Source organism: Megalobrama amblycephala, linkage group LG16, assembly GCF_018812025.1.
Source record: "Megalobrama amblycephala isolate DHTTF-2021 linkage group LG16, ASM1881202v1, whole genome shotgun sequence".
Taxonomy (NCBI): Eukaryota; Metazoa; Chordata; class Actinopteri; order Cypriniformes; family Xenocyprididae; genus Megalobrama; species Megalobrama amblycephala.
This window is the reverse complement of record NC_063059.1, coordinates 12,179,373-12,203,732: the sequence shown is the minus strand read 5'-3', so window position 1 is coordinate 12,203,732 and position 24,360 is coordinate 12,179,373. Positions and strand designations below refer to the sequence as shown.

General features: G+C 36.8%; 1 protein-coding gene across 1 annotated transcript in view; it reads right to left on the bottom strand.

Moving 5' to 3' along the window:
• Positions 1 to 24,360, bottom strand: part of frya (furry homolog a (Drosophila)) — a 70,598-nt gene that overhangs the window by 45,554 nt on the left and 684 nt on the right. Inside the window, 17 exon segments of the mRNA XM_048162012.1 lie at positions 150 to 405; positions 2,407 to 2,514; positions 2,666 to 2,798; positions 3,002 to 3,173; positions 3,465 to 3,551; positions 3,832 to 3,940; positions 7,920 to 8,023; positions 8,128 to 8,229; positions 8,313 to 8,411; positions 8,497 to 8,589; positions 8,712 to 8,880; positions 9,543 to 9,623; positions 9,717 to 9,796; positions 10,053 to 10,143; positions 12,169 to 12,308; positions 14,688 to 14,741; positions 16,501 to 16,691. Coding sequence (XP_048017969.1) covers positions 150 to 405; positions 2,407 to 2,514; positions 2,666 to 2,798; positions 3,002 to 3,173; positions 3,465 to 3,551; positions 3,832 to 3,940; positions 7,920 to 8,023; positions 8,128 to 8,229; positions 8,313 to 8,411; positions 8,497 to 8,589; positions 8,712 to 8,880; positions 9,543 to 9,623; positions 9,717 to 9,796; positions 10,053 to 10,143; positions 12,169 to 12,308; positions 14,688 to 14,741; positions 16,501 to 16,691 — 2,069 coding nt within the window.

Here is a 24,360-nt window from a genome sequence, read left to right as displayed (position 1 = left end):
TATTATTTAAATATTATTATTATATATTATATATATATATATATATATATATATATATATATATATATATATATATATATATATATATATATATTTTACATTATGATTAAGCCTCAATTTGAGATCTTTTTGAGATTTTCTCTTCTTACTTCAGTGGAGCAGATCTTCGATGTGTCCAGGCTCTTGCTGGTGCTGAGAAGGGCCAGTTTCCACTGTGTGAGCAACTGAAGCAGTAGTTTAAGTGAGGAGTCCAGGAGGGTTTGGTGTGTGTCCTGTATCTCTCGGAGCAGGAAGCTGCAGTAGCCCAAGAGCACTTCCTCCCGCCAGTCTGAGAAGTCCACCAGCAGACTCTGCAGGGAATTCTGGGCTATCAGACGCAGTTCATCATCCATATGGATGGTTAACCTGCCAGTAAAAAGATCACAAAACATGTTCCATATTTCTCTCACATTTAAAAATAATAATACTAATAATATATATATATATATAATATATATATATATATATTTAATTTAATTATATTATATATATTATATATATATATATATATATTTAATTTAATTCTAATATTATATCATATTTTTTATTATACATTTTAAATGATTATGGGGCGGTTTCCCAGACAGAGATTAAGCCTAGTCTTAGAATAAAATGGCCCTTTAAACCAGATTAACAGAAATCTGCTTTCTCTGTCATGGTTTAAAATAGTCCTAGACTTAGTCTAGTCCAGAGTTTAATAAGATGATTTCCTGGAGGAAGACTAGAGCTACTCCAGGACTAAATTGAGGCTTAAATTAAACCTACCAGGATTAACGTTGTGTTTCAAAGAAGACACATATATTACTTGGATATATATCAATATTGATATACACTGTGTGTGTATATATATATATATATATATATATATATATATATATATATATATATATATATTTTTTTTTTTTTTTTTTTTTTTTTTTTTTGATGCTGTTCACTTTATTTAAACAATTTATTTTGATTTAACACCATTGTTTCTGGTTCAAATCTGATTGCTTCATGTTAAACTGACTTGAAATGGTTACTAGAACTCACTTGATGTTTTCATTTTGAAATAACATGTTTCAGTCAAGTAACCCAATCAAACAGGACTTTCACTTCCCATCATGCTTTGCACCGGGCTGAAGTGGGAGAGTAAATGTTGAAAAAGTGTTATTTTATGCATTTTTTTAGAAAGATGAGAATATGGAGAGACGTCTTTCTGTTTAATGTTCTATTATGTAAACGTTTTTGTTATGTTAGTGTTTTTTGAAGATTACCGTTGTGGTGAAGTGCTGAGCTTGTGCTTGAGTTGAGGATTGCCTTTTTTATATAATGAAGCAATCTCTATGATAGTGCTTTGGATCAAACCAGTATCATTTCTAGACTGCCAACAGTGATTATCACATGTGTAAATAGTTATGTTTAGTTTGTTGCTATGTAAAGGACAAACAAAAGCATTAATAATCATAGGATTATTATACATATAGAATTCATCTATTTAAATAGAATTAATTACAAACAGATTTCCAGGCATTATTTTTTTTTTCCACAGCTGATGTATTTTGCTTGCTTTAAAAGAACTGTCTCTTGTTTAGTAAAGTTTTTTTTTTTTTTTTTGGATTGCAGTCTTTTTCTGCTGCCATTGTTTTCCTTGGATTTGCTTCTCAGTTTCATACAATTTTAAGCTTTTCTTGGTTCATTCCATGTTTTCTAGGCAAACTCTCTCATGCTAATTCAGATTAGCACAGATGATTTTACGTTTATTTTAATTCAGGACTCCATAGGCCAGGTTTTAGTAATCTGTATTTTATGTGTTACAGAAATCCACGATTAACTATTCTAGATTAAGGCCTATCCTGGCTTAATTTAAACCCTGTCCGGGAAACCACCCCAAAATAATATATATTAAAATATATAAATTATACATTACATTTTATATTAAAATTGTTTTATTTTTCAAACATATTTTGATTCAGTATATATTTGAACATATATATATATATATATATATATATATATTTTTTTTTTTTTTTTTTTTTTTTTTTTCTGGTAAATTTCACCTTTACAATGTTCTCATATGTATCTAAATAGTACCATGCACTAAGATAAATAATCTGTGTACTTTCCAAGATCTTTCACTATAGCAAAGAAGCCACTCCAGCTCCAGAGGTGGAAGTTCACAGAAAGTCTGAACTAGCTGGCTGACCTAATGGCTTAAACATGAAGAATTAAGTCTGATTAGAGCAGACTCAGATTGCACTGGGACATCCTATTCAAGCTGGGGGCAGGGAGGGATCACGTTACTGAAGCTTTCAGGAAACCTGACCATCGGGCAATACGTTGAAGCAAATGTTTCCTGCTCACACGCCCATGCACGCACAAACTCACCGAGCCAAAAGGTCTATGAGCTCTGACTTGGACATGCCATCGGGAAGGATGCGTGGAATGGCGGCCATGCATGTCCTAAAGAGGTCAATCTTGGGTTTCCTCTCGCCCCTGTCAGTATAGAGAGAGGTCACGTAAGCTCAAACAGAAATGAGTCCACTGACAAGCTCAGGATTAGTTGTACTGATGGGTCGAACAGGTGTGTGCAGAGAATCAGATATACCACATTACTGGACATAGACAAGTGTCATGTGTGACATACGTAATCATATCCTCGGGTTCCTTATTCAGCATCTGTGCGTTACTCAGCATCATACAGCGGCCAACCTCCTTATCCAAATGTCTGAGGATATTGTCTAAAGCTTTCCGCACTTGGGGGTAATATAGGGACATTCCTAAGTGTTTGGAAAGACAAAAACAGTGAAAAAAAACCCTACATGTTCTCCAATAGTAACTCCAAGAGTTTAAGGAGAAAATGTGTTGTTTATGTGTTTGTTATTCAACGCAATAACATTCATGAATTGAGTTTTCAGTTCCACAGACAAAAGCCTTGATTTTGTTTAAATTATTCTTATAAAAGTAGAATAGATGAACTCACCTATGACTTTAGCCTCATCTTCAGTCAGAGGCTTGCTTAGGAACGTCTTTTTGACTCGTAGTGTGTTTCCAGAAGGGAGCGTGGCCCCCGTGTTCGGCATGGGAGGCTCGCCATCTTTCTGCTGCAGCTTGTCGGCAATGACCAGGAATGCTCTGAGACCTATATTCATTCTCTATGGAACCGACATCCACAACATCAAGATATGAGAGCCATAACACTGAAGGTGATGATACACGGGGCAACTTTTGAGCAATGTTGCCGAGCAATGTTGCTTGGGCACTTTCCCAATGAGAATGGGCAACAAATTTCTATCTGGATACTTTAGATTGAAATTTGTTGCCCATTCTCAATAGGAAAGTGCCCAAGCAACATCACTTGGCAACATTGCTCAAAAAAAGTTGTCCCGTGTATTATCACCTTGAGATAAAGCTACTACAGCTATTGTAATCTGACAATACTTTACCTCTGGATTAAGACTAAAGGCTTTTGCAGGCTTCCCAACACAGAGAAGGTCAAAAATTACTTCTTTCATTGCAAAGTCAAGTCTTTCCTGTAAGATAAATGAGAATGAGGAAATGAAAGTTGCGTTTGCAATGATACGGTATGCAAAAATATTTTATTACATGCTGCATGAGGAACACTAAAAATGTCTAGTGTTGCTAGTATTGATGGGAATCTAGCAGTCACCTTCTATTTATTTTGGTAACAACACTAAATACTTTGTCCTTAGACACATGCACAGTTTGCACAACAAATGGTTTAACAGCTAACAAGAGATTAACACTGAGATCTTGGTTTTAGATCTGTCTGTTATTTAATGGCAGACATACCTGTGCAATAAACTGGATAATTTTAACAAATATATTGAGAGGCATATCTTTAGGAACCACGCTGCGGGATCCTTTAGGGAACAGGGTCGTCACAATAGAGTTGAGGCGGCTGTGGGGACAAGATTGCAGTCTTTACCAATAACAAGTGTAGAATCAGGCATTGGCACATACCAAAAAAAGAAGGTCAAAGCATAGTGACACAGATAGCTTGTAATAAATAATTAGCATTCCATTACAGTGGCGGAGCCTGGCCTATTTGCGGAATTTTATTTTTAAGGGAGGTTTGTTCTCTTTGGGCTTATTTATAGTGGTTGATAAACTCCTAAGTTGCAGCTTTTTGGTATGTGGCACTCAAATCCATGGTTTCTGATATTTATGACCTGCTATAATGTAATATATCCCTCTTGCAAGAACTATGAGCTGACTGGTTTTCCTGCCTAATTTGATCCTTGTGGTTCCAGAACTAACTTCTCCCTCCCATGCTTTAGATATCTAATATCATGCCCAACTTTGCTCCTTCTTAAATATATACTACCGTTCAAAAGTTTGGGATCGGTAAGATGTTTTAATGTTTTTGAAAGAAGTCTCAGCAGTCTACAACACAAGGGAAATTAAAAAAGCAGATATAAGTTAACAACACTGTGGAATCAAGCCACAACACAACAGAAACAAGTCACAAGACAACGAAAATGCTATAGTTCATTTCTTGGCCACCAAAGCTAACAAGGACTAACAAGGACTAGAGGTAATGGTTTAACGAAAGCTAAATTTCTAACAATTTATGGTAGGCTTTCTAATATAAACCCTTCAACTGCATGTATTTCTTTTGAAATTAGCCATTTACAGGTACAGTGCTCAGCGTAAATGAGTACACCCCCTTAAAAAAAGTAACATTTTAAACAATATCTCAATGAACACAAAAACAATTTCCAAAATGTTGACAAGACTAAGTTTAAAATAACATCTGTTTAACTTATAACATGAAAGTAAGGTTAATAATATAACTTAGATTAGTTATTAGTTCCAAAAACATTTATCTTGGTCTCAACACTCCAGAGTATAGAGTCCCAGTAGTCTTCATCTTTGTCAGCATGGGCCCTGGCAAACTCTAGGCGGGCTTTTTTGTTCTTGAGCTTTAGGAGAGGCTTCTTTCGTGGACGGCACCCATGCATGCCATTCCTCTGCAGTGTACGCCGTATTGTGTCACGGGAAATAGTCACCCCAGTTTGGCTTTTTACTTCTTTAGATAACTGCAGTGAACTTGCATGCTGATTTTCTTCAACCCTTCTCATCAGAAGATGCTCCTGTCGAGGTGTTAACTACCGTGGACGACCTGGACGTCTCTGTGAGATGTTGCAGTTCCATCTTTTTTTAATTTTTGTACTACTACAGTATTCTGACTGATAAGTAAAGCTTTGCTGATCTTCTTGTAGCCTTCACCTTTCTGGTGTAAAGAAATTATTTTCTTTCTCAGGTCTTGTGACATTTCTCTTCCATGTGGTGCCATTGCTGACAGCATGAAATGAGAAGGGGTTTTAACACCCTTTTATAGTCAACTGTCTGCTGGACACGTGTGTAATGAATAATTAGACTCACCTGTGGTTGAATTCTTGTCAAATTAGACATTTGTAGTCTAAAATTTAGCTTTGCTCCAGAGACTTTCAGTGGGGTTTACTCATCTTTGCATCACCCTAATTTGAATAAAACTCAGAATTTTGTTCTCTAAGTTATGCTATTAACCTTACTTTCATGTTATAAGTTAAGCAGATGTTATATAAAACGTAGTCTTGTCAACATTTTGGAAATTGTTTTTGTGTTCATTGAGATATTGTTTAAAATGTGACTTTTCAAAGGGGGTGTACTCATTTATGCTGAGCACTGTATTTACAAATATAAAGTGTCATTTAAAAAGACTGGTAAAGTAAAAGCTGTTTGAAATTTGTATTTTGTTAGACCATTACCTCTAGTATGAAGCCCAAATGTTAGCTTTAATTGAGCCATGAAATGACTTGGCTGATTCAACAGTAATAATATGATGTTCAAAGTAAGGGTCCATAAAAAACATTGGTATGGTAAAACTGTTGGATTTCGTTTGTCCATTGGCACTAGTATAAAACCTGCATATTAGCTTTAACACCCTCTGGGGACTGAGAAACGGCACAGCGAAATTATTGTGCAACAGATGTCTCTGTATTGAAATTCAAGGGTTCATAAAAAGTATTTGTACATTAAAAACTGTTCAAAATTTGGGTTTCATTAAATCATTAGACCCTGCATTAAACCCCTCAGCTCATTCAACTCTAACAGCGCTTAATTTTAAAAAAAGACGAAGCACATTTTACAAATCAATAAGTAGCAAATCAATTTACAAATCTTTTGTTTCGAATCAGTGGTTCGGACTGCGTATCAAACTGCCAAAGTCACGTGATTTCAGTAAACGAAGCTTTATTACATCATAAGTGTTTCGAAATTTCAATGGTGCACCACTGGTGGGCGTGACTTTGGCAGTTTGACACGCGCTCAGAACTACTGATTCGAAACAAAAGATTTGTAAAGCTTTGAAACTTCATGAAGCGGTGGTTTGAAATCGTCCATCACTAGATATTGTTGAATAAAGTCGTTATTTTGTTTTCTTGGCACACAAAAAGTATTCTCGTCGCTTCATAACATTAAGAGTGAACCACTGCAGTCACATGAACTGTTTTAAAATATGTCTTTAGTAGCTTTCTGGGCATTTGAAAGTGTTAATTGTCTTGCTGGCAATAAAGGCCTCACTGAGCCATCAGATTTAATGAAAAATATCTTAATTTGTGTTCTGAAGATGAATGAAGGTCTTACGGGTGTGGAACAACATGAGGGTGAGTAATTAATGACAGAATTTTCATTTTTGGGTGAACTAACTCTAAAATAAAATTGGATCTTAAATGCCAAATAACAATTTTTATTTAACTAAAGCATACTAGAGCGTACTAAATAGCATACTAAAGTATGAAATGTGTACTGTTGGATAATGAATACTGTTTCACATATAGTCACATTTTATATTAGGTGTCTTTAACTATTAGGTACTTGCATCAAAAAATAAATACAATGTAATTATTGTGTTCATGTTGTATTGCAAAACACTTTTGCTGTTATTGAGGTGGGATACGGTAAGGTAAGGGACAGGTTTGGTGGTATGGTTAAGTTTAAGGGTGGTTAATTGATAATATAGGGGATCAATAATGTATTTATAGATGTAGTTACAGAAATTAATTACAACGTAGGAGTACGTATAATGTAAAAAAAAAATCTATGTACACAATAAGTGCAGTGCATCAACAGATTAATTTAAATGTTATTATATATTAGTTAAAGACAATTAATATGAAGTGGGACTGTACTTCTTTATAATATGCAGTGTTCAGTTTATACTACACATAAACTGCATAGCCCACAGATCAAAATCTATCACCACAACTTCCTCTTCTGGTGTTCAAATCCTTTAAGGGCATGTACACCCTTTCCCAAACAATGTCAACCATATATCATGTTAATCCTGATCAATCTATTGTGGATTAGCTACATAAGACATTTAAACTTGTTCACTGTTCATTTTTGGCCCTGAAGATCAAACATGGGTGTGTATATGGTTTAGTTTTCCAAGCTTTCGATTCCCAGTGGACGATTTTGGCATTCCAACACCCATCACCCATGACCACCAGCCTCCCTTCTAGTCCTCTCCTTTCTCCACCCATTTCTGGCAGCACTGTCAGTAATTACCAAGTCTTCTACCCCTCCGCTTGAGGCACGACAACTGTAATGGATTGCTTGTTTACTCGCTGCCACTTAAAGGGCTGAGAGGAGTGGTCACACCCCGGGATCATTGGACTGGCGGACATGGGAGGGGCAGGATACAGACTTGTTTTTATTATTATTTTTTTCAGCCTTCTTGAACTCCATCAAGAAAGCTGGTATTCATAAGATGGTCTGTATTATGTAAAATTAGTTTACTGCAGACCTACCCACGGCTTGTCTCTGGGGGCCTCAGATGGGCGTTTTGGTAGTGGCTTTAAACGCAAGTAGCTACAGACCATGGATGTGCTTACCCCTGCGTCGCAGTGTTGCTCTCGCATTTGATGCGGATCATGTAGACCCACAGAAGTCGGTAGAGGGACTCTAGCGCTACCCGTGCCATTTTAGGGTCCTTGCTCTGAAACAACAAAGTATATGTTGTGAGCAATCCTGTTTGCCATTCTGGTTGAATCACAAATTATTGAATAAAGAAAAAAACTAGAACACAATGAAACCATATACCTTTATATTTGAGAGGCAGTTGTTAAGGAAGACATGCCATCTGTTGAGGAAGAACTGCTTTTGGCTGACACACAGCAGACATGTTACCAGTGGATACAAAGCCTAAAAGACCAGGGAGGGGTACATAATGACCAGAGTGCATTCAGACAGTATGAAACGCTATATCTAATGAAAACCAGACTGACCAGAGAATGTTTCTTTCTTGTTGAAAGGTCCAAGGTGGTGTCATACAAGCTCTCCACAAAGTTCCTTAAACAAGGAACATTTACCTCATTCTTGACAGCCTATTAAAGGACAGAAACGGGTGAGTGGTGTGCAAAATACATGTAAATAAGACATGTTGACTGATCTTAATAAGATTTCTCTAACCGCTGCTACAGGAACTAGAATTTCCACAAAGAGTCCAGCCAAAGCATGTCTGATGTCTTTGTCCTTCACTTCCAGGAAATACTGTGCACACTCCTGTGACAGAAAGGAGCACAGCATTGTGAAAAGCAGGGTTAGCTTTCAGTATAAATAAATAACCATATAAATATGCATTGTGAAAGGAATATTATCCAAATGTCTTAATATTCTATGTTTACCTGCATGAACTGAAAGGAGGCTTCAAACTCCTCTACAGGATACATCTTCACTCGGAAGAACTTCACACCCATTATGAGGCTGATGGTGCTTTGGACCACGTACGGGCTCTGCTCCTTCTGACGGAGCTCCTTCAGCTCACTCATGAACCTCTTTTTAACAGCAGGAAATCTATACAAAAAATTGACAGATAAAATCACTGCCTTATGGGCACGTTTTACTCTAAACAAGCACTCACAAATATCTAAATATTAGATAAAAAATCTAAGATTTAAACTAAGATTTATTAGTTTCAATGACATTTCCTGATATTACCAGATTTTCCATGGAAATCCTGTCTAAACTACTGCATGATCAAAGTAGATATCAAATCAAAAGAAAACAAAAAAATAGATAAAATATTCACTGGACATTTTCACCATGCTGTTTGGTAAGAGTGTACACTGTGGATGGAAACGGACAGCACTGCTCAGTAAATCAGACCCTGAGCTGAGGTCTGGTAACATCTTTTGAAAAAGTTTGGACCAACAGACAACAGTTTCCCAGAATGTTTCACTCAGGCAGAAATAAAACAGACATGCATTAGCAACTGTTCTACAACAACGACAGGGGCGCAGTTGTTTTGTAACTACCACACACATTATAAGAATGACACTTATGTACAGAGGATGCTAAGCATCCAGACCACTTGAAAGCTATGCTCTTCTGAAGATCTAGAAACTCACAAAGGCTGATTTCCAGGCCTAGTATGCTTTTTCACACTTTTCATAAAGCACAGTTCGACATTGCTGAATAAAAATACCATTGTCATTGTTGGATTGATGAGTACTTACTTTGCTTGTGCTAAAACTCCGATTACTTCTGCATAGAGATCAGCTACAATGTGCATGTTGGCAGTGTTGGGACCATGATACCTGGTCATAATAAAACAAATGTATGAATTTCTATTAATTTATTTCACTAAATGTATCCAATAGAGAATTCTAAAGAGAAAAAAGGTATCTTACCCCTCTTTATATTTAAAGTGCTTAAAAGCCAAATGAATGACTTCATGGACCAAACCATCCACAACTGGGTGGAGGGGCATCTGGCCAAATGGGAAAAACACAAAGAGTATCACATTTTATAACATGGCTCTCTAAAATACTTGATTCTGATTGGTCAATTGTGGCTTTCTGTGATCTCAAAAACCTTTGAAACTGTATATCAATAATCTCTTCTAAGGTTGAATCTACTGCTAATTTTGCAATTCCCCTCACTCTAACATATTTGATGTCTGTTAGTTATTTGCATCTAAATTTATTTAGATGCAAATAAAAGTGCATTTGCCAGTTTGACGTTACCTGTTTCAGAACCTCTATAAGCACAAGAGAGAAGATGAAGTCAATGGCTAGGTCTCTCCTCTCAAGCAGATAATCTTTTTGCTGCTCATCGCTGGGAAATAGAAAGAGAGAGAATGCAAACAGATTACGTAAGCCAATTTTGCTTCCAATCTCTCACACATTCACAGACTGAAATATCATTTCTCAATGATGAAAGGGAGTTTTTGCACTCCAGCTACAGGAAGCAGAAGTCATAGAAGCTTCTGAGTCACTGAACAACCAGTTGGCTGTCTGATGTCACAGGGCTATTTTGGCACAATTGTGTCAAATCATCCAGTTACAACAGAAGCTATCAGGTCAAGTGACATTGCACTGCTGTCTCATTGCTCTTCTTTTTACTTCATTAAAGACCCTATGGATTGGTTATTTACACTAGAATTTAAAAAAATGTATGTAAGATGTCTTTTTTTCTCTTAAGTTCAGTAAAAACAGTACTATTATGAAATATAACTACAATTTAATATAACTGTTTTCTATTTACATATATTTTAAATGTAATTTATTTCTGTGATGGTAAAGCTGAATTTTCAGCAGTCATTACTCCAGTCTTCAGTGTCACGTCATCCTTCAGAAATCATTCTAATATGCTGATTTGCTGCTCAATAAGCATTTCTAATTATTATTATATAATTGGTTCTGTCACAGCATGGTTGAAGAAAGGTAAAATAAAAAAGGCTGGATTTAAAGGTGCCCTCGAATGAAAAATTGAATTTATATTGGCATAGTTCAAATAACAAGAGTTCAGTACATGGAAAAGACATACAGTGAGTCTCAAACTCCATTGTTTCCTCCTTCTTATATAAATCTCATTTGTTTAAAAGACCTCTGAAGAACAGGCGAATCTCAACATAACACCGACTGTTACGTAACAGTCGGGGTGTACGCCCCAATATTTGCATATGCCAGCCCATGTTCCCAACATTATGAAAGGCATTAGACAAGGGCAGGCATTAACGTCTGGAGCAGCACAGCCGAATCGTCAGACTAGGTAAGCAAGCAAGAACAATAGCGAAAAATGGCAGATGGAGCAATAATAACTGACATGATCCATGATAACATGATATTTTTAGTGATATTTGTAAACTGTCTTTCTAAATGTTTCGTTAGCATGTTGCTAATGTACTGTTAAATGTGGTTAAAGTTACCATCGTTTATTACTGTATTCACAGAGACAAGAGCCGTCGCTATTTTCATTTTTAAACACTTGCAGTCTGTATAATTCATAAACACAACTTCATTCTTTATAAATCTCTCCAACAGTGTAGCATTAGCCGTTAGCCACGGAGCATACTGTCAAACTCATTCAGAATCAATGTAAACAATATAACAGTATACAATACTCACATAATCCGACGCATGCATACAGCATGCATGACGAACACTTTGTAAAGATCCATTTTAACTTTGTTTAGGCACTGTTCAAGGCAAGCGCGAGCTCCGTGGGCGGAGAGCATGAGATTTAAAGGGGCCGCAGCATGAATCGGCTCATATTTAATGATGCCCCAAAATAGGCAGTTAAAAAAATTAATTAAAAAAAATCTATGGGGTATTTTGAGCTGAAAATTCACAGACACATTCAGGGGACACCTTAGACTTATATTACATCTTGTAAAAAAAGGTTCGATGGCACCTTTAAACGCAGCAGTTCAACTTTATTTATAAACTCAAAAGAAACCAAAAAACTATATATAGCATATAATGCACAGAACACGGGAACAGAATAACCAAACATAATCATACAAGAAATGACAATGAACTGAACAAACACAGGGTTTAAAAACAAGTCAAACTAATCAAAAGAAAAATGAACAACAGGTGCACATGATAATCAAATCAATGAGAAACCATAGAAACAAACTCAAACACAGGAAACAGAACTAAAATATATCTGCATATGCACGAGCATGGGTATAAATGGCTCTAAAGCTAATAAATGACACTACAAATCTAAATTCATTGGTCTTTAATATACATGACTTGCATTACTAAACTGCATTATGCATAATTAAGTATTTTATATTGAAACAAGCTTAAATGATCAGCATTATCTAAGAGATACTGTACAAACAGGACTTACTTTTTGGACTTTGTATTTGAACGCGGTCTGTACTCGTGGGATTCATCGTCAACTCCGTTCTGTCTTTTGTACCAGTCAAAAAGGGTGCGCAAGATAGATGGTAGGCAATACTCGGCCAAAGAACTCATTGTGCTGATCAACTGAAAATGAAAGGAGAGCATGTATTAATCACCACATAAACAAACTAAAAATTGTGCACACCTTGAGTATAGTACTGTATATAGGCCATATATTTCATAGTGCATCTTCAGGAGAAAGGTATTTTGAGTGTGGAGGTGAAAGCAGGGGGTATTGTGTGAGTATGTGTCTTAAATGTGTATCTAGGATGCAAAGAAAGTGAGAAAAGGGGAGGGATTTGGGGTAATAAGTGCAGGAAGGAAAGGCCGTCCCAAGTGAGGACTCGACACACAGGAAAGGGAGGGAAAAAGGGCGGTGTTCTGGGACTGAGTGTGAACACAACGAGCCCTTCATTCCCTGATGAACCCTGGGAGAAGAATCCGCTCTCAGTGAGGCTGCTGAAAAGCCCAAGGGATCATGGGTACAAACACAGCCCTGTGAGCTCTGAATGAGGCTGCTATTCACCTGCCTCCAACACACACACATACATGCATACAGAAACAAACTTACAAACTCAGGGCAGAGAACACACACTCCACCCAAGCCAGCAATAAAAAGCCCTTTCATTCTGGGCTTTCAATGCATTTACTCAAGGGTATCTGAAATTAAATTCTGGTTTTTAGATATTTTGTACATGTATTCATTTTGCAGATACTTTTGTCATTATTTACAAACGAGTTTGGGAATTATAATCACATAACAAAGCTCAACAATAAGGATTTGTTTCTGCTTGCTCAGTCTGGCTACTGGTTTTCAAAATTATATATATATATATTTACTAGTATGCACAGATGAGCCAAAACATTATGACCACCTGCCTAATATTCTGTTGGTCATCCACGTGCCACCAAACAGCTTCGACCTGCCGGGGCATGGACACCCTAAAGGTGTCCTGTGGTATCTGGCACCAAGACATTAGCAGCAGATCCTTCAAGTAGTTTGTGAGGTGGAGCCACAATTGATTGGAACTGTTGGTCCAGCACGTCCCACAGAGGCTCAATCAGATTGAGACCTGGGGAATTTGTAGGCCAGGGCAACACCTTGAACTCTTCGTTGTTTCTAAAACCATTCCTAAACAATGTGTGCAGCGTGGCAGGGTGCGCTATCCTGCTGAAAGAGGTCATTACCATCAGGCAATACCATTGCAATGAAGGGAAGTACCTGATTTACAGCGATGTTCATCGGACCGGGCAACCCTCTTCCACTCCTCCAAGGTCCAGTTCTGACTCTCGTGTGTACATTGTAGGCACTTTCGACAGTGAACAGGGGTCATCATAGGCATCTACAGCAGCCCCATACGCAGCATAGTGCGATGCACTGTGTTGTGACACATTTCTCTCGTAACATCATTAGAATTTTCTGTGACTTGTGCCACATCGGTTCTATCGGTTCAGACCAGACAGGATAGTCTTCATTGCCCAAACCCGTCAATTTTGTGGTTTATGGCTCCTCGGACCACTGTCCGTAGGAACTCACCAATGCTGAGCGTGAGCAACACACAAGGCTTGACCTTTTCAGAGATGCTTTAACCCACTTGTCTGACCATAACAATTTGACCCTTGCCAAAGTCTCTCAGGGGTTTACTCCTGCCCATTTCTGCTGCATCCAACACGTTGACTACAAGATTGCTCACTAACACTCTAATCTACTCAGAATTTGACACATGACCTTGTTAGGAAATGAGTGGTCTTAATGTTTTGGCTCATTATATATATATATATATATATATATATATATATATATATATATATATATATATATATATATATACTCACACCTTTTTAATGAAATATTAAATAAAAAATTATACTTCATTTATAATTATACAGGACACTCCAAGACAAAAAAAATCTGGAAAGTAATGACATGATCAATGCATGTGCTGCACATGATTAAAGAATATAAGATAAAACACTGTTTCAATAGAGCGAGGGACAGTTCCATCAACTAGCCCGAAGCTCTTGCACTGGCCCCAGGCCAAAATACAATCCTTATTGTTGAGCCCTGTATAAAATAACTAGAAGAAATTATGAGAAGAAATAATTTATTGCGCACTGCACAAAATGTTTGAAGACGTGATGGAGCAGTACCTATCGTGAATTTCAGGTATAAAACTCTCTTATCTAAGCTATCAAAGATGCAAATTGACTTCCCAGACAGCCAGACAAGCCAAAAACCACATCAAGGTTTTACTGAGGTCACTTTGAATGCATTAAAGGCCAGACAGATCCATGAATCTATTTTAATAATTCAAAAAGTCAGATTAATTTTTTGGCACAGCTGGGCAGCTAAAAGGCTGTCTCTTGTCTTTCCGCTGGGACATCTGTCCACAGACTAGACGTGGGGATGTGCGCGTACAGTATGTTCGGGGGGGGGGGGGGCAGAAAACAAACAGTACTTACTTGGTCAAATTGGGGATCTTCACCCCTCTGAAGAGACTTCATCAGAGGTTTTTCCTGTAAAAACAACAGAAGGTTTTCAAATAATTGCTAGAATTGCTGCATTATTTGATCAAAAATAGTAATTTTATTAAATATTATTGCAAATTAAAATATCTGTTTTCTATTTTCATATATTTTAAAATGTATTTTCATAAAATGATTTTCAGCAGTCATCAGTGTCACATGATCCTTCAGAAATCATTCTAATATGCTGATTTGCTGTTCAAGAAATATTTCTTATTATCAGTGTTGAAAACAGTTGTGCTGCTTAATATTTGTTTGGAAACCATGATAGGTTTTTTTTTCATATTTCTTTGATGAATATAAAGTTAAAAAGAACAGCATTTATTTGAAAGAGGAATCTTTTGTAAATGTCTTTTTTATCAATTTAAAAGATTTGTGTACAATAAAAGTATTCATTTAAAAAATATATCTTACTGACCCTAAAGTTTTGAACAGTAGTGTGTATACACAAACATGGCCACCAGCATAGTCTTGCAATGTAAAAAAGCTGATCTTGGCAACTATCACAGATCAGACCTGCTGATTAAACAACACAGGTTGCGTAAAAAAACCAAACTGACCTACATTCTGTACACCTACTCTGGTAAGATTTTTCAATCGAGCACCAGAATTGTGTTTTTTTCCAGACAACAGCAGAGCTGATAACTGATTTGAATATTCAACTAGTATTAATGTTTTAATAGATTCCAGGCCCAGAACACACCATCTTCTCTGACTCTACTGGGCTTGTCAAACATAACAAATTCAGACCATGTTAAATTTAATTTGAGCCCATTCAGGCCACTGAAGCATCCCTTTCATCTAAGGTTAATAAATATTTCAGTTGCTGGAGTCATTTGAGGGAGAAACAGATGAGGGGGCAGACAAGGACAGTGAAATATCCCTCAAGCCTTATATAAGAGGTTAATGGATCGCCTTATGCTCTTACTACTGAATTAAATGACTGGGATAGTTTAAGAAATGTATGACTGACTCAAAAAAAGAGTTGTGTGTGAAGAGATCCTGAAACAAAACAAAACAAAAAGATACTGCAGCAATGAATCGCTCTATTTACTGTTCAGTCAGAGGGATGTACAAATAAACTGGTCATAATCAAGGTCATATTCTTGTATGAATTGTATTAAGAATATGTATTATCTATTACCAGTTATCAAACAATACACTACACAGCTGTGGCTGAACAGTTCAGGTAACCTGATCTTGGTTATTGGTTCAGTAAAAATTAGAGGACAAAAGATGAGCTCATCCTGATAGCAGCCGGGACACAATATATCTGTCCTGAGAGGGTTAATTAAAACTAGTCTGCCTGCCGGCCATGAAACTAGCAGCTTGCTGTTAAACACGTGCAAGTCAACTTGCCTGTTGTCTGGGAAATACTGACAAGGCTGGCTAAGTGTTCAAGGTCCTTTGAGATAAACATTCTGTTTTGTAATTGTACAAGTACTGTACACTAACATCTCATCTGTATTCTCCATGCCTGGCAGAACTAAATTTCATTTCTATTGACAAGAATCATAAAGGGTCACATTAAGGTGAAAGCTGCTGAGCTGCATAAACAACTAGGCAGGCCTAATAAAAAAAAGGATTAGCCAGATTATCTTATATTTTATTGATATCTTCTGAACAATCCTTTCCCTCAGTCTAAATGGTCAACCATCTCCACAATTGTCAGACTTATTTTTCCTCTGAGGAATGGAATGGTCACAGGTCTTAAGATCATCATCTTCAATAGTTCAGAAATGTCACTCACCAGAGGTTCGGCCATGACAATGCGTATTTTGCGCTCAGAGATGGTGGTGAAGTTGGCGAAGAGGCTCTTGAGCACGTACTCGCCCGGCCGGCTCTCTGGGTCCACGCTGATGGGCATCATGGCTGGCGGTCCCTTCTCACCCTGTGAGCAGCAAACCGGGGGTACGGGAGGCTTGCTGTACCCTGGTGAAGCTTTGGACAAAAAAACAAAACAAAAAAAATTATATATATATATATATATATATATATATATATATATATATATATATATATATATATATATATATATATATATAATACAAATAAACATAAAATGAAAAATACTAAATAACAAAAATACAATGAATCTATTTTTATTATTAATAATATATGTTATTAATCTGAAAGGCAAGCAAATGGAAAAGGATTGTAAGAAGATTGTATTTGTCTTTTTCAGAAACCCAAAAATTGAACATCTGCATTATTTCAGTGAATTACATGGATTTTTTAATGTTCCAGTTTAGAGGAACGTCAGAAACGTTTTGAATGAATAGTAAGTATTGTCTTCCAGACAATGACAGTTTCCTAATCCAGGCAGAGGAAATCCACTTCAGAATTTCCCAAATCTTCCCATTCTGTAGCTTTTGCCAGATACTGTAACCTGTGTACACAAAGTAACGCCCAGCTTTCCTCAACAACACCAACTAAAGTAACACCCTAGAAGCAGAAGGTGCAACTTTATATCATTATTCTTTCACAGTGCTCACAAACACACAGAGAAGCTACTGGACTGACTGTACTGTAAGTAAGAGTGGTCAAGTTGCAGAGGGGGCATGTGACAGTGTTAATTTTGACAACAAATTTTGATCTAGTTTTAGACACTTATCATATGTTGACGAAAACAGACTTCGTTCCACATGGCTTAAACTGGGTTTTGCTTTCCCTTAAATAGAACAAAAAGATGGCCTCTATGTCACCCACAGTATTCCACCTCCAAAAACATACTACAACAAAAGCAACAAACATACAAGCAAGTCCATTTCTACTTTATACTTGCCCTTTTTAATCTACTTTTTTTCAATCTAAAGTCTAATATATTTTAGTACATTTGTCATGAAACTCTAGATGGTGAGTGCTGATAGATCCTTGACCCAATCTGCTGGCAATCACATCATTCTCTATTGGGCACAGCTAATTGGTTCCCAACTTCCTGCTGTATCAGTAGCCAATGAGCTTGCTGCTCAACATTCAAATACTTGCATTCAATACTTGCCTATTATATACTGTTTACTGCAGTTTGCATCATGCTTTCAGAAACCCTCCACCTTCCCCAGCTCCACCTGTATAGACAACCCAATCTCACTGCAATTTATACATATTTTACAAGATGGCTAATTCGTACAAATTTGCACAAACTCACTCGTTACAAATTAGTATGTTACAAATTAGTAGAGTTGCCCAATTGGTATGAATTTGTACGAATGACCTATCCCCGCCTCTAATCTGGGACCTAGACAAATCGTACAGTAACGTCATACAAGTGAGGTCATATGAATTCATATGAATTAGCTAGCCACCTTGTTAAATAAGTACAAATTGGTTGTGAGATAGTGTTTGTATAGATCTGATACGGGGTGATTCACGCATGCTTGTACAGCAGCAGCACATCTTACTTGTTCACAGCATGTTGTGTGTGTGTATTGGCAGTGGCAAGTTCTGTATCTGCTCTGCTGCAGCAGCAGCTATAATCAATAGCAGCAGCAATAACAGCAGCGTAGCAGATCTATTCCGCCAAGACTAAACACATTAACATTAGCTATATTTCCATCCACCTATTTTTATGCGCATTTTAGGCACAATAAATACTAAAAAAGCACAGTAAAAAAAAAAAAAGTATGCGTTCGTTTGAGTTGGATACATTTTTTATCCAATATTAAAATATGTGCATAAACTACGATGGAAACACATTTACTGAATAAATTCCTTCATGCGCTTTAAAAAAACCATGTGACTTGGCGATGGGACGGCATAACTGGATAGTTGCACAGCATCTGAAATTCTGTTTTGGTTGTTCTGGAAATGCCTGAGCAAAGTCCGTTGGACTCGTCAAAGTGGTTCAGTATAATTCCCTCCTAGAACTGTCTTACACGACTATGTTCCCAAACAGCAGCATCTGCCTCTGAAAGCAAGATAACGTGTTTATTGCTTTTCATCTGCGCACTCTGAGACGCAAGTAAATTATTATATGCGAAAATTATTATATACAGTGGCTTCTCCTACTTTTCTTAGTGATATTTAGTGCCAGTTTATCAAGAAGTGACGTTTTTGTTCTCTTCGACTCACTGGATGGAAACTGTGCTTTATTCACAAATGCGATATTCCGATTTTGCGCGCAAGTTAAATTCGCAACTTTGGATGGAAACATAGCTATTGTCATATTGCCATGGCAAACTCTCAGAGAGTTGTCATGACAGAACTGTGTTCATTTATAAATAATATATTTAATAATAAAACTAATTTTTTAATTGTATTAATATTTCTTTAATTTAATTGCATTCTACCAAACTGCACAATCATTCAATAACATACAAGCTTGCCAACAAACATTTATTGTTTAAGGATTTTTTTTTAAGGATTTCATCAAACCATCTTATTTTCATCTCAATATATTTCTTCATAATTTTTATTCAGCAAAATGAACAGTCACTGTGACAGGAGTCTCTTTTATTTTGCTATAATATTATCTAAACACCAATAAAATCTTATGGACAAGTCTGAAGCTTGCTTTGCACTCATTCATTTGTCTCCGTTTACAAGTTTCATCGTCACTCACTGACAGATTCTCACTTCTCTCTCTCTTTCTCTTTTGTAGCACCTACCCAGGTCCTTGATGAAGTTCACCATGCTGGTTTTATTCCAGCACATGACTGCACTATCCATAGTGGGGGAGTAGTATATATGATCCAGTTTTCCAAACCTCACACGTGTCCTTATCAATCATTCCAGTAATGGCGGGACCTTCTCCTGTTCGCCACCTGCCCCATACTGTAACGGTCTCAGCGCAAGCTGAAGCAAAAGTCAGAAAATTGTGTGATAACAAATCCACATGTGTGCTCGCTTCTTCTGAATGCTCTCTATTGCAGTGTAAACGTCCACTGCCTCTCGAGACTGAAGGTCAGGCTGGAATTTTTAGCTGAGGTCTGGGCAAGTGTGCAGGACTGACATGTTACAGTGGCATAGTTGCAGGGCTATATTTATCCCTGAGTACACACTATATGTCCTGATCTCCCCTCCGCCACTAACCAACAGTGTAAACATCATTTGATTGGGCACAGACTCATTCACTCGCTCTCACTCCCTTGTTTGCTCATAAGTGAAAACACAGACAGCGTAAAGTAAGATAAACTATCTAGCTTCTGAATTCCACGGACCGACTCCATTACACAATCTTTCATTTAGGAAAACAGCCATGGGCAGCAATGGGATGCCAAATAGGCTTGCAAAATTCAATAAAAATATTGTAAACAAAATGCATAAGCAGAACTCATGCATTAAAATGTCAGTAAATAAAGATAAACAATGAACTACAATTCCATGAAGCATCATGTTTGACGTAATCAAATAAAATATAAAAGCATTACTTTTTAGTCATATATTTTACATTTATTGCAATATATCTACAAACAAATATATGCATAATATTTATACTACTGTTCAAAAGTTTGGGGTTGGTGAGATCTGCATTTACAGTGCCTTGCGAAAGTATTCGGCCCCCTTGAACTTTGCGACCTTTTGCCACATTTCAGACTTCAAACATAAAGATATAAAACTGTAATTTTTTGTGAAGAATCAACAACAAGTGGGACACAATCATGAAGTGGAACGAAATTTATTGGATATTTCAAACTTTTTTAACAAATCAAAAACTGAAAAATTGGGCGTGCAAAATTATTCAGCCCCCTTAAGTTAATACTTTGTAGCGCCACCTTTTGCTGCGATTACAGCTGTAAGTCGCTTGGGGTATGTCTCTATCAGTTTTGCACATCGAGAGACTGAAATTTTTGCCCATTCCTCCTTGCAAAACAGCTCGAGCTCAGTGAGGTTGGATGGAGAGCATTTGTGAACAGCAGTTTTCAGTTCTTTCCACAGATTCTCGATTGGATTCAGGTCTGGACTTTGACTTGGCCATTCTAACACCTGGATATGTTTATTTTTGAACCATTCCATTGTAGATTTTGCTTTATGTTTTGGATCATTGTCTTGTTGGAAGACAAATCTCCATCCCAGTCTCAGGTCTTTTGCAGACTCCATCAGGTTTTCTTCCAGAATGGTCCTGTATTTGGCTCCATCCATCTTCCCATCAATTTTAACCATCTTCCCTGTCCCTGCTGAAGAAAAGCAGGGCCAAACCATGATGCTGCCGCCACCATGTTTGACAGTGGGGATGGTGTGTTCAGGGTGATGAGCTGTGTTGCTTTTACGCCAAACATAACGTTTTGCATTGTTGCCAAAAAGTTCAATTTTGGTTTCATCTGACCAGAGCACCTTCTTCCACATGTTTGGTGTGTCTCCCAGGTGGCTTGTGGCAAACTTTAAACGATAAACTTGCCACTCTTCCATAAAGGCCAGATTTGTGCAGTATACGACTGATTGTTGTCCTATGGACAGAGTCTCCCACCTCAGCTGTAGATCTCTGCAGTTCATCCAGAGTGATCATGGGCCTCTTGGCTGCATCTCTGATCAGTCTTCTCCTTGTATGAGCTGAAAGTTTAGAGGGACGGCCAGGTCTTGGTAGATTTGCAGTGGTCTGATACTCCTTCCATTTCAATATTATCGCTTGCACAGTGCTCCTTGGGATGTTTAAAGCTTGGGAAATCTTTTTGTATCCAAATCCGGCTTTAAACTTCTCCACAACAGTATCTCGGACCTGCCTGGTGTGTTCCTTGTTCTTCATGATGCTCTCTGCGCTTTAAACGGACCTCTGAGACTATCACAGTGCAGGTGCATTTATACGGAGACTTGATTACACACAGGTGGATTCTATTTATCATCATTAGTCATTTAGGTCAACATTGGATCATTCAGAGATCCTCACTGAACTTCTGGAGAGAGTTTGCTGCACTGAAAGTAAAGGGGCTGAATAATTTTGCACGCCCAATTTTTCAGTTTTTTATTTGTTAAAAAAGTTTGAAATATCCAATAAATTTCATTCCACTTCATGATTGTGTCCCACTTGTTGTTGATTCTTCACAAAAAATTACAGTTTCATATCTTTATGTTTGAAGCCTGAAATGTGGCAAAAGGTCGCAAAGTTCAAGGGGGGCGAATACTTTCGCAAGGCACTGTATTTGGTTAAAAATACAGTAAAAACAGTAATATTGTGAGAATACCCTACCAACCACCTATAGCAACTCTCTAGTAAGTATTTAGAACACCCGATAGCAACTATGGCTAACACTCCGACATTATGGCGGTGGATTTTTTTTCTTCAGAAAACTACTTTTTGACAGAAGTGATAAACAGGTCAGTCTGTGCTCCAGTGCCAGTCTAGATGATTACAGAAGCCTGATGCATTACATGTGACTCTGCAAACAAGAGATGTGCTCAGACAGAGCATTACATCAGCGATCTGCAGAGGAGCCTCTGAGCATTGAGCTGCTCCCAACAGGGACAATACAAGGCATAATACAACGCCTCTCTATACACACACACACATACACACACTGACATGGGACACATACATAAACACAAGTACAGACATATTTAATCTTTTTTCCTTTCTAAAACAAATCCTCCCAACATTTGTTCTTGCTCAGGGAGTGGACAACAAGCACAGAAAAAAACATACATCTAACAAAATCCCCCTCTGATGTAAATAATGTGAGCTTTTTACATTCATAGACCCCAACTGTGTACAAAAGGCCCCTGGGGACAACTGACATAACTGTAAATGGGACCTATAAAGCCTCATCCATTTTCAGATGGTTATCAGGCTGTTAGCATGCAAAGCCCACTCATATCCCACTGGTTACTTTCATCAACAAACAGAGAAAAATCTAAGTTCTCAGCGAGAAGTGCAGCTGAAACTCAATCACAAACTCTATCGATATTTTCCCACCAAAATCCAGGGACATCCTGACACTTGGTGCCTTAAACAAGATACTGAAGACATTAGCAATGACAAAAAGTACTTTTTAAACATGCAGAATAAGGCTAACACTTTACAATAAGGTTTCATTTGTTAACTACATTAGTTAACATGAAATAACAATACCACCATTTACTAATACATTTTTAAGATTTAATTTTTTTTATCTGTTGACATTCCTTATGTACTGTGAACAAAACATGAATTTGAGCATTTGCATTAACATTAACAAAGGTTAATAATGTTGTAAGAAGATATTCCTCATTGTTAGTTCATGTTAGTTAACTAATGTTAACAAATTAGACCTTTTTGTAAAGTGTTACTAAACTAAAGCCCTTCAAAGAATAGAAGGCAAAAAATGACATCCAGAGGTCACATCAGACGCCCATGGGCATCCACACCTAAAGTATACTATAACCCGGAGTAATAGGATCAGGTTGTGTAACTGCCCGAACACACTGTACCATTTGAAGAGAGTTGCATATCCCTGTGTCATGTAGATAGGTCAGGATTACAAGCAGAAAAACTGAAAGATGAGATATGTTCGCAGATATTTGAGATGTGTTGATTATGACAGCTAAATAACAAGGACATTTTTCCTGGATTTAGCCTATTAGGCCTAAGGACACTCGCAGCTCTAAACCTCTGAGCCAGTGCTAAAAATATATTTGGTACTCTGTGCAAAGCACATTTGATTTAGTGATAAGAACGTTTCATCCATTTACTCTGAGGCAGAGAGAGAGAGAGATTATGATTTGGACTAAAAACTAAGGATTAAATTGCCAGACTGAAATATTTAAAAAATTATTATTTTTATTAATGTTTGATATCACTCGGACTTGAAAATAAGTTTCATAATTAGCAGAAAATATATTTGCTTCTAAATTACAAAAAAATGTCTGTAAAAACAACATATTAAACTACTCACAATGTATGAGAAAATATAACCTTATATATATATATATATATATATATATATATATAAAGTATATTTAATTTTAATAGCTTAAAATATACTTTTTGGTTTGGAACTTTTTTTATTTATTAAGTCAAGTAAATTTGATTTGTATAGCGCTTTTCACAATACATAGTTTCACAGAAATGGTAACACTTTACAATATAGTTAATAATATAGTTCATTAGTTAACATTAGTTAACTACATTAGTTAACATGAACTAATAATGAACTGCATTTATACAGCATTTATTAATCTTTGATCAGCATTTACTAATACGTTATTAAAATCTTGTTAACATTAGTTAATGCACTGTGAACTAACATGAACAATCAATGAACAACTGTATTTTCATTAACTAACATTAACAAAGATTAGTAAATACAGTATCAAATGTATTGTTTGTGGTCAGTTCATGTTAGTTAATACATTGATGTTTAACTAATGAACCTTATTATCACAGAAATAAATTTTACAGAAATTAACATATACATTTTCTTTTTTAAACAAATACTTTATATTGTTTACACACCAAAAGGTATGTTTAAGCTACTAAAAGTAAATATGCACTGATTTCTAAAGGAGACCCTTCTAGGTTATCACAAAACAGCACAGAATTCTCACTGCCACTCCTGCTGCAAGCTGATTGGCTGAGGGTTGACCATCCCTCACAGCTGATTGGTCGGTTAGGCTGGTGAGAACAGGCACCTGATGTACACTGCTCTTGGGAGCATACTGTGTACCAGAACACCAGGACAGGGATTACAAAGCAATACAG